Source organism: Thalassophryne amazonica, chromosome 16 (assembly GCF_902500255.1).
Source record: "Thalassophryne amazonica chromosome 16, fThaAma1.1, whole genome shotgun sequence".
NCBI classification, from domain to species: Eukaryota; Metazoa; Chordata; class Actinopteri; order Batrachoidiformes; family Batrachoididae; genus Thalassophryne; species Thalassophryne amazonica.
The window spans coordinates 36,325,081-36,343,113 of record NC_047118.1 but is presented as its reverse complement, the minus strand read 5'-3'; the positions used below and the strand labels follow the sequence as shown (position 1 = coordinate 36,343,113).

The following is an 18,033-nucleotide window of genomic DNA, read 5'->3' as shown; positions in this document are numbered from 1 at the left end:
TGTTGCACCAAGTGGACTGACATGAATCATGGCTCCAACACGAGAGATGTCAATTGAAACAAAGGAGAGGATTATCAAACTCTTAAAAGAGGGTAAATCATCACGCAATGTTGCAAAAGACGTTGGTTGTTCACACTCAGCTGTGTCTAAACTCTGGACCAAATACAAACAACATGGGAAGGTTGTTAAAGGCAAACATACTGGTAGACCAAGGAAGACATCAAAGCGTCAAGACAGAAAACTTAAAGCAATATGTCTCAAAAATCGAAAAATGCACAACAAAACAAATGAGGAACGAATGGGAGGAAACTGTTTACGTTGATATTTTGGACAATTGAAAGGATGTTTGGGGATGATGAAATCATTTTTCAGGATGATAATGCATCTTGCCATAGAGCAAAAACTGTGAAAACATTCCTTGCAAAAAGACACATAGGGTCAATATCAACAAGCAGATGTGATTTGATGCAGGTGTTAGTTTTGGGGATGAAAATTTACAGGGTGATTCCATAATTTTTTCCTCAGAATTGAGTGATTCCATATTTTTTTCCTCTGCTTGGTCTAAAAAAGTAACAGTTACTGACTGCCACAATCTTTTTTCTTGATTTCTTATAGTGTTTCTTAAAGCCAGAAAGTTGCCATTTGAAATGACTTTAGTTTTGTGTCATGTCTGTGATCTGCTTTTTTTCTACAAAATTAAACAACTGAATGAACATCCTCAGAGGCCGGTGATTCCATAATTTTTGCCAGGGGTTGTACTAAACAGAGTGGGAGCCAGAACACACTCCTGATGAACACCAGAATTAAATGCAAAGAAACCAGATATTCTGTCACTGCTACACACAGCACTCGTGTGTATTAAAGTTAAACAACTTGATTTAACATTATTTGGCACCAGTTTATTTTCCTCTGCAAAATCTACTGTGCAACATATAGTACAATATATTTGTACACTGCAATTTGTGACCAGTCCATCCATGTGACCACAGCTGAAAACATCATCAATGAGTGTTATTTCCCGCTCTGTCAATAACAAGAGTAAAAAAACTTTAGCTCCACCTCTTTGTCCACTTTAACAGTAAACAGTTCTGCTCCGCGCGTCTTATCACCCAGAAACAGGCGCGTAAATGCTCGGCGCGCTCCACGGCAAAAACAAGCAGAAGGAGCGTGTGACGCATGTTCCTGTGCAGTTATGCGGGCGAGACACACAAGACCAAAGTGTTTGTGTTCACAGACGGGACAAAAGGATGACATGTGAACACCTGAGCCGATTGTTGGGGTGTTTCGTGTTTGTTTGCACCATGCAAACACCTTCTGCAGGGCAGGGCGCACGAGATTTCCAAAAGAAAGGTAGGAGAAAGGATGATATGTGAGTCTGTGGTTGCACCTGCTGTGTTTTAACAAAACAAATTAAAAGTAAAGTCGATTATTAGACCGGACATATCACCTTAATTCAGGAAAAACGAGTTTCGTGCGTAATTTCCGATGATACACTAATAAAAGTCGTATTTGTGTTTACCTCTGCCAAGTTGTGTTTTCACTCGTTTGTGAGCCTGTAACCTATAATTTTTCATATATAGTTCTGACATTTTTAGAGCTGATTCATATCCTAACAGGCAAAAACTAAGGTAAAAGTCAGGACAAATCTTGGAAAATTTGAAAAATCCCGGTTGAACAAATTTTCAAAAATTCATAACCCTATCAAAAAAGATCGAATTTCTGTAATATTTGAACAGTTATGTAGGATAGTTTAATATTGAACTGGCACGCTCAATGAATTGACAAAGTCTGATCCACATCTGATCCGTACTGCGGATTTATTGGATATTCACAGGAAATTTTCCTGACGATGTGCGTGTCCACATGCTCTTATACTTTCCCTCCCAACTTCCTTTCCTCAGTGTCCATGCTGTTGATTGAGGAGCCAGAAAATCCAAAATGCTTTGCAGAAGGGAAGAAGGACTTCACGTGTTTCTGGGAGGAAGATGAGGAGAGAGCTGCACCCCTGGACAAATACTCATTCACCTACACCTACCAGTAAGTCCGTCAGTGGGTTTAAAAGCGGACTTGTTTTGAAAAAATTTCCTTATGTACATTTAACTGATAAATGTTGAAGTTTCATGTTAAAGACACTCATAGTCCCACAGTTCTGTCTGAATGCGTGTAGAAACTCCACTGTTATAAGCAAAATATGGTCTCACAATAGCTTGTTTCTTTGAAAACTAATTTCCTTGTTTGGGTGGTTGTTTTGTTTTAGAATGAATCACCTCAATGTCTATGAAATCATTTTGGACTCCAGATTTTTATGCCTTTCTTCTCAGAGACTGGTTGACTCTATATTGGCTTGTTGAAAAAGCTAATGTGACCCCCTTTAGGTTACTATCTTATTGGGCTGTGACAGCGTGCAAACGGCAATTGTGAGGGCGGTGCAGAGCATCGCTTGCGTCTCACCTGAATTTTGAACAGTTCAAAGTTGGCGAGGCAACAAAGGTTCTTGCTACACACTCCCGGAGACATCGCAGGCGAAGCCTTCTGAATGTCATCTCCACAACTCATAACGTGTGAGAATAGTGAGAGAACTTTCTCGGGGTTGACAACACGTGGAACTACACTGGGAGTGATTGGAGACAAAAATGAGGATCTGACATTCCTTATGGGAGACACGCACAAACTGCCCTGGAAGCATGTCAAAAATAGCGGAGCTGGTTAGAGAGGAACGCTTCTGGAAGTGGCCGTATGAGTCCAGCAGCATTGGCTCAACTGCTGGGCTTTAGGACTCTCGTCCGTGCGATCTGGACTTGTGCATTTAATGCTTTTTTTTTTTTTTTTTTTTTTGAGGAGCACAATGTAATTTACATGCTGCCTCCCAGCTCCAAGCCGCTGTGCATGCAACAGGACGGAGGAGGAGAAGGTTGTGCACAATCAGTGCCAAATACTGCTCATATAGTGGTCACTCCTGAGAGGAGTGGACAGTGGATCCCGCATGGACAATAATATTTTCGAGACTCAGCTGCCTTTCCTGGTGGGGTCACTCAGCTGGAGATTGTGCCGCATCACGGAGACGTGGCCGTTCTAATGTGTCCGGGAACACTTCGATTGGACACCGAGGAAAAGAGGAGAGAAGAGTGGATCCTACGAGGGCATCATTCTGCAAGTGGGTGCATGTGTTGTTCACTTTTCTTCTTTTTTTGTCCTGAGCACGTGCTTGCTTTCAGTGTGGAAGGTTCCTGGTTCAAACCCCACCCCTGCCACATTTCTCCATGTAATGTGGAGGTGCTTCAGGAAGGCCATCTGGTGTAAAACTTGTGCCAAATCAACATGCAGATTTCACTGGATCTGCTGTGGCAATCCCGAGTGAAAACAAGGTAGCAGGCAAAGGGGCTTACTTTCAATTTAATTTTCAATTTATTTTCATTTATATAGTGCCAAATCACAACAAGGTTGCCTCAAGGTGCTTCGCACAAGTAAGGTCTAACCTTACTAACCCCCAGAGCAACAGTAGTAAGGAAAAACTCCCCCTGAGGAAGAAACCTCAAGCAGACCAGACTCAAAGGGGTGACCCACTCTGGCTTACTTTACTCATAAACGTGGCATTTGATATTCGCCAGAGTGCCGCGAGGCATTTGAGCGGCACTCACACAATATATATGCAGACAGTTTCCCCTCGGGTTCGTGTGATATTCAGCTGACATGCGCGAATGCGTCTTTAGTACTATTTCAGTGAGATACCAATTTGTCACGAATTTGCATCTCCACCTACTGTACAACAGCCACAGCCCAGTGAGAGCGTATGAAGTTCTACCAGTATTTTTGAAGTTTGATAGAAACATGTTTTGTTTTCACAATTTATTTTATTTTGAAAATATAAATTTTCAAAATAAATAAAATTTTAAATAATGAGGTTTTACTTGTCTCATTCTTGCCAGTAACGTCTCTTGAACAATGTTTTCCTCCAATAAAATTCTCAGTGCATAGATTGTTTCATGCATTTAACTTTTTAAACAATCCTCATGAATTTTTGCAGAATGATTTTAGCTAAAATTGTCAGAAAGGGCAATAATATGAATAACTAATAACAAAGCATGCAGGCTGGCAGTCAGGTGACATTAAATGAAAAATATCATGAAGTGTCTTCATGAGGTATTGGATCAACATCTATTTGAAAATCACAACAAATTCTAATCATTACTGGATTTGAACCCATTGCTGTACCCTGACACTGACCCAACGCTGTCCATTCTCCTCTGTCCTGAGTAGAAATGAAAACAGCAGCATGTGTCCACTGAGAGACATCCCCACTGCAGGCGGAAAGAGGTTGTACATCTGCCGTCTGAACCGTACCCAGATGTTTGTCCAGATGGACATACAGGTTCACCGGGATGGAATTTTGATCCACAATCGCAGTCTCCTCGTCGAGCTGGTCTGTGAGTCATCTGTGCACACGGTGTCAGTAGTGAGTGACACCAGATGAGTGATGTAGTTAACGTTAAGTGGGACGAATTCAACTACCAGTTTTGGACATTTCTGGATTACAAGATGGTCCCTGCACCATTCTTTTAAACTGCTTGTTAGTTTTTGTGTTGTGCATATGTCATTGAAGTAACACTCCTGTCAGCATTTTTTTGTCTTTGTTTGTTATGCACTCTGAGAAATGGACTTTCCATCGGTTCTCTCTGATATCCTCCCTCTGAAACTGGCTCCTGACAGTTCTGCTGGATCCTCCAGCCAACGTGACGGTGAGCCGCACAGGTCACCAGGGTCAGCTGAATGTCAGCTGGGTTCCTCCTCCTCTCAAATATATGGATGACAGCATGATGTACGAGGTCAGCTACGCTGTGGCAGGCAGCCACTTCAGACAGGTATGATACACCCACTATATCCCAAAACCAAAGAGAATTTTGGGCTGGTTTGAGTTTGGGGTCAAATTATTTAGCAATAAAAAACATGTCCTTTCAGTAGTAAGTCAGAATAAGGTGAAAGATTGTATTCTTACTAAGATACAAAGAGGGGTTATTTCATCATGGTCAAATGGCAAAACAGGAACTTTTGTTAATTTTCAGCACAAGCAGCAGTGGCCTCTGTGCTCATCAGACCTAGGCTTTGGAATTGAAAACTGACATTCATTTCAAGCTACGTGTAACTTAAGAACAACTTCATATGTTGAAAGAGAGACAGAGAGAAAATTAAGAAGTATCTGCTTCAGTGATATTCATACAAAATCCTTTCTGCAGGGTTGTGTGGACGGATGACTGGTACTTTAGTTTTAAAATATCAGTCTGTTAAAAAACAGAAAATATTTAATTTCTTTGATTTGAAAAATTCAATTTATTTCATTTATGTAGCACCAAATCACAACAAAGCTGGGACAAGGTGCTTCACACAAGTAAACGCAAACCTTACCAACCCCTAGAGCAAACACACAGGTAACAGTGGTAAGGAAAAACTCCCTCTGATGGTTTGACGAACAAACCTCAAGCAGACCAGACTCAAAGGGGCAACCCTCTACTTGGGCTACCAACACAATAGACAATACAAATAAGTGGCTTGCAAAAGTATTCAGCCCCTTGGTATTTATATCACTTATATCATAGCACTTGGTATAAATATCACATTTTAATTTGTTTATGGCATTTCAAATACATAAACTAAATCAGGCTTCTCAATATAAAAAAATCCAAGTTATCTTCCTTAGACTCAAACTGAAAGTAAATCTCTACAACTTGATATAAATTAATTAAAATATAAAAGCCAAGATGATGGGTTGCATAAGTAATGGACCCTTTGGTGTAATACCTGTAAATAATCAGTTTAATTACCAGTTTTCTTTAGACGAGTCAAGGGATGGATACATGAACATTTACAAGTCACTGAGTATGTTTTGAACTTTATTTACATGAGTTATGAAGAAATACAAACAGTATGGCACTCTATGGTAAATCTGTGTGGAGTAGACAGTTCTCAAAAACTGAGTGACTGTGTAAGAAGAAGAGTGAGGAAAGCCACCAAGAAACCCAGAAGAAGCTATAGGCTTGTGTGGCTGTGATTGGAGAAATTGTGCATAGTTCATGTTTTGCATTTTGCATCCCCAGTTATACTGCTTCATGATGAAGTGGTACTGAGGAGGGTTTTATTAAAAAGAAGACCTGAAAGTTCAGCTACAATTTGCCAGAAGGTACATCTGAGATACAAGCTTAGATTTAATGTTTTGGTGAAAGAATATCCTCCTCTGTACCACTTCACCATGAAGAAAAGGTCTCTCTCTCTCTCTCTCACTCACTCACACACACACACACACACACACACACACACACACACACACACACACACACACACACACACACACACACACACACACACACACACACACAACCATACCTGCTCTTAATCCATCATCAATCCAGCAGGTGGCAGACTCGTCTATGGGATTTTAGATAAGCAAAAATTACATTTTTGATTAATCTGGTGCATGAAAAGTCACCAAATTTTAATACGTTTGTCCTCATTATGTGTCGTTTTTACTTTGGATAGTTGCTAGTACTTCGTGACTTGTTGTGTTAACTAGGTGGACGGGAAGGTGCCAGCCATCTGTTCACTCAGTGCATATTGCGGTGTACACTGTGCGTGTGAGGTTTTCCTCCTTTCCTCCTCTGGGTAGTCATGTTGGTCTGCATGTTTTGGAAAAGGTTTTGATGATCTGTATGACTAAGTTGAGGGTTGTTGGGCTTTTAGGTGGAGGTAACACATGCCCGCTCAGAGGTGGTCCTACGAGGTCTGCAGCCTGGTACAAAGTACCAAGTGCACGTCCGTGTAAAGCTGGACGGAATTAGCTACAACGGCTACTGGAGTGCTTGGAGTGATCCTGTGTTTATGGAAACGCTGCCTGCAGGTGGTTATTTATTCACATAGAAAATTAAAATAATAATGCAAAGTCTTGCCAAAGTTTTTGATGACTTACTCTCTTCATCTTAACTTGCCTCTGATGTGTTGAACTTGATATTTCACCCTCCAGAACTTGACCCGCTCATTCTTTCCCTGACGCTCATAATTTCTTTGATCCTTGTTGTGTTGTCGCTGACCGTGGTCCTGTCCCATCGAAGGTCAGTCGATCAAGAATAGACACAAATATGACTCCTTTTACGTTCATAAATGTCTTCACGGTTTATCTCCAAGAACCTTTTTTTTAGATGAATAAAGGCAAATATAAACTTGTATGTTTTGTTTAACTGTATGTTTATCTTATTTGGTGATTTCAGGTTTATCGTAAAGAAGATTTGGCCTGTAATTCCGACTCCTGAGAGCAAGTTCAAAGGTCTTTTTACTGAATATGGTGGAGATTTTCAGGTAAGAAACTACTATAAACACATTTTTAGCCGCATTACTTGGTAATATTACCTGTGACCACAAAGACAGTGAAGGCTAAGGTAATTTGACATTTAATGGTGTTGACTCAAACGATTGGACTTTGACTGACCTTGCCAGGGAAATTCTGGAATCCATCAAAGTGTGTGCCACATATGGTCCAAATCAGGTTCAAAAAAATTCCTTGACCTTTGCCAAAATTAATTATTTTAAGGCAATTACAGGGTCAACATTCACTGACATACAAAGTTTAGTAGAAGTGAGTAAAAGCAGCTGGGAGGAGTAGGGGAACAGAGAGAGGCAGACATGTCCTTGGCTCCAATGATTGACATTTGACCCAATGACTTTTACCTTTGCTTAAATAATCCCTTTAAGGGCAATAATATGTTTCACCTTCATTCACATAGAAAATTTGTTGGAACTCGGACAAAAGTCCTGGGAGGAGTAGGGGAGCAGATAGACAGACAGACAGAGCTCAGATTATAGTGTGAAGATAGTCTAGTTCCATGTTCTTAATCCATTGTGTTTGTGTGCAGGAGTGGTTAGGGCAGACTAACGGAAGATTGTGGTTGAGTACAGCGTTCTTCCACTTGGACGAATGCCCTTCTCCTCTCGAAATCCTCTCGGAGCTCAGCTTGACCTCTTCGCTCGTCTCCCCACCTTTGCCACCCAAGGTCTCCAGTGCTTTACGCACAGAGAAGAATGAGAATGAGGACGAGACAAGAGTACTGGGTGAGATAAAAATGCTGGAGAGAGGAGAGCCAGCTGTCATAGATGGGTCAAAAAACACACATGACAGTCACTGGCTGATGGAGCACTTATGTGCACTACACCAGCACCGGATTCCCTCCCCTGAGTCAGGTCTAATGGAGTTCCACGACACCTACATCACCCTCACTGCCAACGCCCACTCTGAAGACCAGCACTTGGATGCCGCTCTCAAGGAGACATTACCCCTGGATGTGCTTCTTGAATCCAGGAACGCGGTGTTCTGTGAATCTCACTCTGATCTGGGATCTGCACCACAGAGCTCTGGATCAGGTCACCTCTCATCCCAGTCCAGTTCTGAGTACCCAAACCAATCATGGACACCTAAAGGCTCGGGGTACACCTATATGGCAGTGGCGGACTCTGGAGTCTCCATGGATTACAGTCCCATGAGGTCAAGTCGAGGAGATGACGGTGGGAACGTTTATGCCAACGAGTATAAAAATGAGATCCCTGCTCAGAAAGGACGGATCTTCCAAGACAGTACCCAGTCCATGACTGATAAGGAAAGCGTGCAAACACCATTTTTCTGTTTTTCAAACAATTCTTGAGTTGTACAGATTATGTAGAAGTGGCAGCTAAAGCTCACACCAAACACTATTTCTTGAATAAACATGTACTTATCACTTTTATGCAACTTTTTAAAAAAACCTCACTGTATTTGTAAATAATGTCCTTTTAAAAATACAAAGAATGATCAAATTAGTATAATATGGCATTTCCTAAACACAAAGTCACAGCATAAATTTACAAATGGCTACTTTAGGCTTTATAAAGGAAATATATGCATTCAAGAAAAAAAAAATTACATTAGTCACATTGTTAGCAATCAAGTTGCTGAATGCTCGTCTTATCTATGACATGTGTGATATGATTTAAAAAATCCCTATTTTCACAAATTAATAAAAAAGAAATGTATCAATGGAGCAACTGTTGTAAGAGCGGTAAATAAATACAAACCAATTTTATGATTGTATAGCATAGTTGTAAACATGTTTGTGCATTCTAGGATTTTTACAAAATATATTTTAACATTTTTATTGGCATTATTTACCCATTGATGGTACTTGTACTGTAAACATCAGATGAACGGGCACATTTATTCTTCACTGTTCAGTAAATCTTGGTGGGAATAGACTGGATGTTAGCTTATTTGGCTAATAGTAAAGAAGTGTTACCTCAGCCTTGGTTAGCTTACAGTAGAGGCGAGCAATCTATTTAATGTAGTATCTGTTTTATTGTTACTTCCTAATTTTGGTTTTTAAATCTTCTGTTTGTGAATTGTTTACTAGGTTTTTAATATGCATTAATAAAAGTACAAAAAATAACTCATTAAGGCAAGAAGATCCAGATGCAACATATGTGATAAACAAACTTTAGCTAACTTCTGATGTTACATTGATATAAACATTTATAACAGAAAAATACGCAAGCTGGCCATATCTCTGTGGTCATTATATTACTATTGTGCACATGAGTACAAACTGGGATGCTACTGTTATTCCATGTCAGTTTCAGTATACTTTAGGTTTTTGTAACTTCTGCAGCAGCTCCCCATTCAGGCTCATTCATTTGTTCCTCAACAAATTTTTCAAAAAATGATTTCTCACAAATAAAGTAATACAGGTAGTTACAGCACTGAGAGGCTTGGCAGCTAACAATGTTTTATAATAAAACTAAGGTTGTATAATACAAAAGTAAACTCATTGAACGTTTCACTTGTTACCACTGCCACCTAGTGGACATTTAAAGTAACAATTACGTTTCTCAAATCAATAAGTCATCAGTTGCAGAGTAACTTCCATAATTTTCTTATTTTTTCTTTGTAAATTCCCAATAATTTGAGTAATTTCTATTTTTTTCCTCATGCTCGTCTATGGTTTACTAGAAATATGACAAAATTGTACATTAACGTGCTGACACTGTTCCAACTGCAAAACGGCGTCTCCACAAATTGTTTTTCAGCCCCATGTCATTGCCTTTGTCTGGAACCAATACTGTATCCAAACACAAACAGTGAGATAGAGCTGAAAAGTGGGAACAATTTTTTACACTTGATCCACTGTCAAGGTTTTTAGTTTTTTTGTTGTTGTTTTGTTTTTTGAGGTAAGTCAAATGGGACATGAACTCTGCCATAAAACAACCTGTATTCTTCCCTGTACAGAAACATAATTATAGAAGGTTGTACACTTTTTAAGATTTTTGAACTAACGCTAGTTGTAAATATTATTAATGTAAATAAGTTCAAAAAGGTAAATATCACCATAATGCTGGATTTTATTGTGTTATAAGAAGCATGTCCTCAAAAATTGACTAAACCATATTTTTGGTTGGGAAAATGTGCTACTTTGTGTTTTCGTAGGATATATATTTTGTCTTGATTGACAAAGTACTTAAGAGTATAATTTTTTTCATCTTGAGTTGTGGTCAGAAGTTTATATACTGGGATTTCTGTGATTTCTTTTAATTGTTCTTTTTAATGGGATAGAATGACTGGACAAAATACATCATAGACAAAATAACAAGTCTCAAATTGTTTAAAATTTATGGACAAAATTCTTACTGTTTCTATTAAATATACATAATGGACAATCAATCAATCAATCAATTTTTTTATATAGCGCCAAATCACAACAAACAGTTGCCCCAAGGCGCTTTATATTGTAAGGCAAGGCCATACAATAATTATGTAAAACCCCAATGGTCAAAACAACCCCCTGTGAGCAAGCACTTGGCTACAGTGGGAAGGAAAAACTCCCTTTTAACAGGAAGAAACCTCACTCCCCATAAATAGAACAGCTTGAACAAACCATTGAAAACCCAAAATTGCCACAATATTCATGGCCACTAGTGTATGTAAACGTCTGACCATAACTGTTTTCTGAAGTGTGTAAATATCTTCATAATAGTCACTCATTTTCTAAATAACCATGTCAAGTTTTTTTTCAAAACTTGTAAAATAATAGTTTTTACTGTGATATCAGACACAGAAAAAAAGAGTTGTTCCCAGACTGGAGGATCGTGACCCTTAACAGGTACATCTGAAAGGTCACCAGATATTTAAGGGAATAAGAAAGATGATGTAAAATATTACTTTGTCTTTTATTTGAGTAACTGTAGATATGTTGTGTGGTTTTTTTTAAACAGTCATTTATACCACAGATATTCAGACAAGTTTCCTCCAATGTTATATTTTGTGTATTATTTTTGGTCCTTTTTTGTGTATATCAGTTTAAAAAAAAAATTGTTTATGAAAATAATGAAAATAGGAAATGCATCCTCATCGACAAAATAACATTTTTTTTTATTTATTTCCTTGTTTGTAGTTCTTTAAATATTTCACATCAAACAATCCAAGTAGGAAAATAAAATAAATTTGCATCTGAACTGCTCAGAACTCATAACACATGCACTGATTTCATTGGCCTGCATCAACAGTTTTCACATTCCATTTGCACATTCATGTTGAATTTATTTTTAAATTGTATGTCCTCACATACATGTTAATCATGTGTCACAGAGGTCTGTTATCATGTGGTAATAAAACTGATTTTACCCAAAATGTATAAAATTGTCTTGAATTAGGTCACACGCTGCTGTCGTCTTTAACAGACATTTTAAACTCTATGAAACCATCCTGGCGTGTGATTACCTGCCACTCTTGGGCTGATCCCAGTTTGTCTGTGCTGCACGAGGCTTCTGTGATGCCTGTCCCGGAGAGATAAATATGCCACGCCTCCTGTGCTCCAGCAGCCACAGCGTCATAGCTTCTGTCCCGGTCAAGTGTACAACGCACCTGAAAGTAACGATCGAGGACATCGAGGACGGGATCTGTGGCTGAGGACTCCACACTGGACTGCCCAGTGTCTGACTCTGGCTGGAAAGCGGCGATGACCCGGCAGGGGCCCAGGTTTGACCCGCGCTGCTCCAGGATTCGTGAGAAAAATGCAGCTGTGTCACACAGCAACGCAGACAGATGAGCAGCGCAGGACTGCTCTCCGGAGTGCAAGGTGGTGTGGCTTCCCCCTGCAGGACCACGCAGGTAGCCCTCCATCCTGTCCACGATGATCAGTGAGGGCGGGGTGGGAGATATGTGGGCTGACTCATGAAGGGCTGCCACCTGCTGGAGCAGTTCCTCCACTGTCCGCGGATAGCAGAACTTGATTTTCTTCAGAGAAAAGAAACAAAGTGACTGACTGCAGACACAGAGTAAGAATTTAATAGATGAGTTCACCCCTGCACCACAACTCATACCGAGTACTGTGATGCTGCATCATATTTTAGATCAGAACAAATAAAAAAAATAGTTCACCGTTTTGATTTGTTTTTCAGGGCATAATGGCTGTTTAGGGGTAAAATGGCTTTAAGTAGTAAAATGGCACGGAGGCGAAGCTGGCAGGGAGTCATGTGTCATGGAACTGTCTCATACCATTTGCTATATTTTCCGGAATGTAAGTCGCACATGTTAAAAAGTGTCTCTTGAAGAAAAAAAAAACATATACGTCACACTGGAGTATAAATTTTCTGTGTTATCAGCTCTTTAACTTGGGATTTTTGTGCATTGTTGTAGTGTACTCATTATTATTGGCATTCAGTTCATTTTGTTTAGTGTTTTGATTCCCGGGAAAGTCTTGTAAAAAGTCACTGTAATTACAATAATAACAAGAGTATTCAGAGATTTCTGACGTCCGCCAATCTGGATCCGGACCACTTCCAAAATTCAGTGGAGTCTTCCCTGGCTTAATATCTATCAGTGGTGCGAATGTGGTGAGAATCTGTGAAATAGTTTTGAAATAATCCTTGAAAGCCTACATACAGGGAAATCTTGATCCAGAATCTGAATCCGGATCTGGATCACCTCCAAAATTCAGTGGAGTCTTCCATGGCCTAATATCTATCTGTGGTGCAAATTTGGTAGAATCCGTGAAACAGTTTTGACATAATCCTTCATTGTGTATATAAAGTGAAATCTTGATCCAGAATCCTGATCTGGATCACCTCCAAAATTTAATGGAGTCTTCCATAGCCTAACATGTATCTGTTGTGAAGATTTCGTCAAAATCCACACAGTAGTTTTGACGTAATCCTGCTAACAGACAGACAGACAGACAGACAGATAAATGCCAATGATTTTATTACATCCTTGGCAAGCGTAACAATTATTTTTATTTTTATTAATAATGAAAATGTAATTTTTCTATATATAATTGGCATTGAACTATGTCACCAGACCTCCCAAACAAGTAAAAAGAAATACGCAACTTATACTATGGAAAATACAGGACAGTGTCGGTACATAAAAAAGGCCACTGATACTTTTACAGTATCATTGTTGTGTGGGCCGCTGAAGAGGAGGTACTGCTGGCCCACCACCACCAGAGGGCGCCCTGCCTGGAGTGCGGGCTCCAGGCACCAGAGGGCGCCGCCGCCTCACGTGAGCAGCTACGGTGACAGCTGTCACCCATCACCTGAGACAGCTGACGGCAATCATCTGTGGGGTATATCAGCAGGACGGCACCTCCACCTCATTGCCGAGATATCGTTTCTACCAGAGAGGTAACGTATCGAAGCTACGGAGTGTATCTTTTTGGATTTGTGCTTAGTTTGTGGATTACTGTTCCAACGAGAGGTGGAGGTAACTTCCCTGCTGTTCGGAGTCCTGGGTGCAAACGCGCCCCCATCTAACTGTCCTTTGTTCCTCGCCAGCAGTACCAGGTCCGACACGCGGAGGCAGTGGCCACCTGGGAGTTCGGGACTTGGCGGCTCCAGTATTCCCGGGGTCCTGTGGCGGAGGAAGCCGTGTGGTTCCGGTCTTACCTTGGAGAGGCGTCTCCTATCTTCGAGCCTGCCCACACGACACTTTTGTGAATTGACTGTTGTCCATTGCTGTGATTGGTTGTATTCGTTGTGCACATTCACAACAGTAAAGCTTGTTATTTTGACTTACTCCATTGTCCGTTCATTTGCGCCCCCTGTTGTGGGTCCGTGTTCCTACACTTTCCCAACAATCATTCCCAAACAGTGACGTCTTATTACAGTGACATCCATTGTTATTCACACTGTCCAACATCATGGTTTTTAACCACAACATGTAGGTTAGGTGGTCCTCAAGGACCGGTTTTAGAACCACTGTCCTAAATATAATTTTGAGCTTGAAATGTATCATCTGCCTCTTGTACAGCTTTGACACCACATTGCACCTCTTTATCTTCCAATAATCACAGCTGTTTCTTATCAGATGTGCGACAATCAAGGTGGTTTGTCACTGGATGCCACATGAGAAAAAGGAACATGGTGTACTTCGTTAAGAAAAAGTTTGGATTGGGTGAAGAGGGTTAATTGTTAGATATCTGTGTTTATTTGTTTTTTTACTATATCAAGTATTTGCTATGCTTAAATTGTTTGTTTTTTTTTTTAGTTTTAGTTATCTGTTTGAATATGCATGTCAACTGGTCTGAACTGGTTTTATCTGATCACAAATAAAGGAGCTAGGTTGCACCAGGGCACGGTTTCATAAAGCAGTTTAATCTTTTAGTCTACTTTCAATTTCAATTGAATTTTCATTTATATAGAGCCAAATCACAACAGAGTTGCCTCAAGGCACTTCACACAAGTAAGGTCTAACCTTGCTAACTCCCAGAACACCAATGGTAAGGAAAAACTCCCTCTGAGGAAGAAACCTCAAGCAGACCAGACTGAAAGGGGTGACCCTCTGCTTGGGCCATACTACAAACACAAATTACAAAACAATTCACAAAACGAATATACAGGAAATGCTGTTGGTGCACAGGACAGGAGGGTCTCCAGCACAAATACCACACCCATCTCTGGATGGAGCTGCACCTTAAACAGAGAGAAAAAAAACAGAATCAGGCATCAGAAAGACAAAAAATACAGTATAATTTGTCAGCATTCAACATAAAAAAAAACTAGGAAATACTAAAGTGATCGCCGGCCACTAGCCCTAAGCTTCACAAAAAGACCAAGAATTTAGGTAAAGTTGAGGCTGCAGCACGCTCCGTTTCCTAATAAAATGAATTAAAAGAGCAAAAAGTGTAGAACTATACTATGCCAGTATGCTAGCAATACGAAAGGGAAAATAAGTGTGTCTTAAGTCTGGACTTGAAAGTCTCCACAGAATCTGACTGTTTTATTGATGCAGGGAGATCATTCCACAGAACAGGGGCATGATAAGAGAAAGCTCTATGACCTGCAGACTTCTTATTCACCCTAGGGACACAAAGTAGTCCTGCACCCAGAGAACACAAAGCCCTGGCCAGTATGTAAGGTTTAATTAGGTCAGCTAGGTAGGGAGGTGCCAGTCTGTGAACAATTTTATAGACTAGTAGCAGAACCTTAAATTCTGATCTCACTGGGACAGGAAGCCAGTGAAGGGATCACATTAACTTTACTTAGTCGACTAAACTTAATCGCCCAACAGTAGCCATCTAATCTCCATATCACATTAACGGCTAAACTTGTAGATTAGCCATCTTATGTTAATCAATGATTTTCAGAGTCATAGCGGCCTCGTGAGTGCCGTTGCCAAGAAACACCTCCATTGTGAGACAGTTTACTTCCAGACTGGTCCACCTGTTACAAACATGGCTGAGTTGTCACAGCAGAGGAGAAGCGCTCCCGACCTCGGCATCTGAAAGCATCTCCAATGGATTATTCCAGTCCCGGAACACACACTCCCACCACAAGTCTCTCCTTCCTTGCTCCTCCATCATGTGGTGGTACATGATAGCCGCCTTTTCTGAGGCAAGACACTGGAGTTTTGTCGAAAATAAGAAAAAAAAAATAAGCTTAGCCTCCTCTTTACCAAGCTAAAAACTTTAGTCAGGTAACGTGAAACTTTAACTGACTATGCGCTTTGTGCAACGACTAACGTCCAAACATGAGTCAACTAAAGAGTGTAGTCCACTAAATCAAGATTAGACTGCTTTATGACACTGGGCCCAGGTACCAAACAACTGTGCTGAAGACAAGGGGCGGGGTTTCCCCTCCATTTACACAAGCCAATTAGGTTAGGTGTTGCAGGAATAAAACCCACCCACTGTACCGCCTATATTGTCTTTTATAAAAATGACTTATTGGCTTTGTTCGGTAGAGGCGGGTGATACCAGGAATTTTGGTATTGATCCAATAACAAGTAAATACAGGCCCAGTATCGTCGATATCAATACCGATACTGTTCATATTTAAGCTTCATAGATCCAAAGGATCCAAAAGACCTAGGATAGAATTTCACCAAACATTGTACATGAGAACAAAATACTTTATCACAAGCAACATTTTTGTTTTAAAAAAAAATCACTCAACACAACTTAAAACAAAATCTCCTGAGGTAGAGGGCTGACAAACCACAATACAAGGGTGCGCTGCTCCGTGTTGTGTGACACAGCGCAGCGCTGCTCTTACAGACAGAGAGTAGACTTTGATGAATCTGCGTGTGCAGCAGTCAGTGCGTGCGGGAGAGAAAAAAAGCTTGACTATCGAGCTTTTTACACGAGGATCGTTCAATATCAATACCAGCGTTGGTATCGATATTATTGATATTAGGATCGATCCGCCCACCTCTATTGTTCGGGGTTTCTCACAAGTTGTGTGGGCTGTATCTCTGGGGACCCAGGCCTGTTTTTCAACTTGACTTTGAATAAATGCAAACTGAAGAATAGTTTGACTTTGTAAGAACCAGGATTACAATAAGAACCGGGTAGAATTAGCATTACCTTCAAGCTGTCTGGACTCAGGCTGGAGAAGAGGCGCTGCAGAGACACGGGAAGACTCTGAATTTGTGTCTGGGTGAAAAACATCACTTTGCTCCCCATGTGTGCTGCAGCTGTGGCGGCCGCTAGGAGCAGCAGAGAGCCGCAGACGCTCCACTCCCCCACAACTAGAGCCCTGCTGCTGCCCGCCGACCAACAAACCGCTTTTAAATCCTTCTTCACATCGGCCCGGGAGCCAAAAGTCCGAAATACCAGAGTCAATACATCGGCCATGACTGACGCTTCGATAACATATAGTTATTCTCCAACTATCAAAAGTTCCCGCGTGTGTTTACGTGTGTACGCTTGACTTCTCGGTCCGTGTGAAACAGTATTTAATTAGCATTCCGCTTCGATTCCAAACAGCAAAAAGTGAGCTAACTTTTTCATGTAATTTCTGTCGGCATTCAGAATTATGCAGTAAAGTTTACACGTCTGTACCGCTTTAAAAAAGAGGCGAACATTCTTTAGCTCCTGTTGTTGTTACTCCAGACACAACTTCCGTGGGTGACTGTGTTGCCAGGACCACAGATTTTAAGCGGAGTTTCTTTCGTTTTGATGAACACATACAAAACGTAAAATTAAACATAATATATTTCTAATCACAAACTGTGTGTTTCTGGGTTGCTTCCTGGGTGTACTTGCTTATTTGACATCCCGTAAAATAAATAAGATCCACTGCAAACCTATCTGGACAAATTGGGATTTTATTTCGCACTTCTGAATCTGACCACCACTTCTGAAAGCGTGTTGCTGATGTTGGACCAGGCCTCTAAACCTGATGTCTCAGTTGCCTAGCAACTTTGCAAATTATTTTAAGAGTCACTGGTTCATTTTTGTGAAATAGTGGAAGTTTGAACAATAATTCCACTTCTGATCCACAGATTTACACACTTCCAGGAACCTTAGACACTACGACATAAATAAGAGTATGTAGTACTACGCTTTGAGCATAATTCCAACATGATTCAGGCCCCATTTTGATTCACAAACTACAGCTTTTCTAAAACATACCTCTTTTTTATAATCTTGAATTTAGAAACAATGGTGGCATCTTTAACAAAGAGAAAATGTAGTTTGTGCTGTTAAGGTCAGGTCACTCTGAGATTGTTGAGCTGTTTTGGCACTTTTGTCG

The 18,033-nt window shown here is 40.4% G+C and overlaps 2 protein-coding genes across 2 annotated transcripts; one reads left to right on the top strand and one right to left on the bottom strand.

Annotated features, from left to right (window-relative positions):
* Nucleotides 1-1,105: 1,105 nt before the first annotated feature.
* On the top strand, nt 1,106-10,381 carry epor (erythropoietin receptor). Its single transcript, XM_034190005.1, has 8 exons — nt 1,106-1,350; nt 1,902-2,037; nt 4,258-4,424; nt 4,708-4,859; nt 6,730-6,886; nt 7,010-7,097; nt 7,254-7,341; nt 7,896-10,381. Exons 1-8 carry the CDS (start codon nt 1,128-1,130, stop codon nt 8,676-8,678), a joined length of 1,794 nt encoding a protein of 597 aa, XP_034045896.1. The 5' UTR covers nt 1,106-1,127; the 3' UTR covers nt 8,679-10,381.
* A 555-nt stretch (nt 10,382-10,936) lies between these two features.
* Nucleotides 10,937-17,437, bottom strand: swsap1 (SWIM-type zinc finger 7 associated protein 1). The gene is made up of 2 exons (XM_034190006.1): nt 16,863-17,437; nt 10,937-12,295 (listed from the first exon to the last, which is right to left on the bottom strand). The coding sequence occupies exons 1-2, from the start codon at nt 17,130-17,132 to the stop codon at nt 11,714-11,716; spliced, it is 852 nt and encodes a 283-aa protein (XP_034045897.1). The 5' UTR covers nt 17,133-17,437; the 3' UTR covers nt 10,937-11,713.
* Between the last annotated feature and the right edge of the window lie 596 nt (nt 17,438-18,033).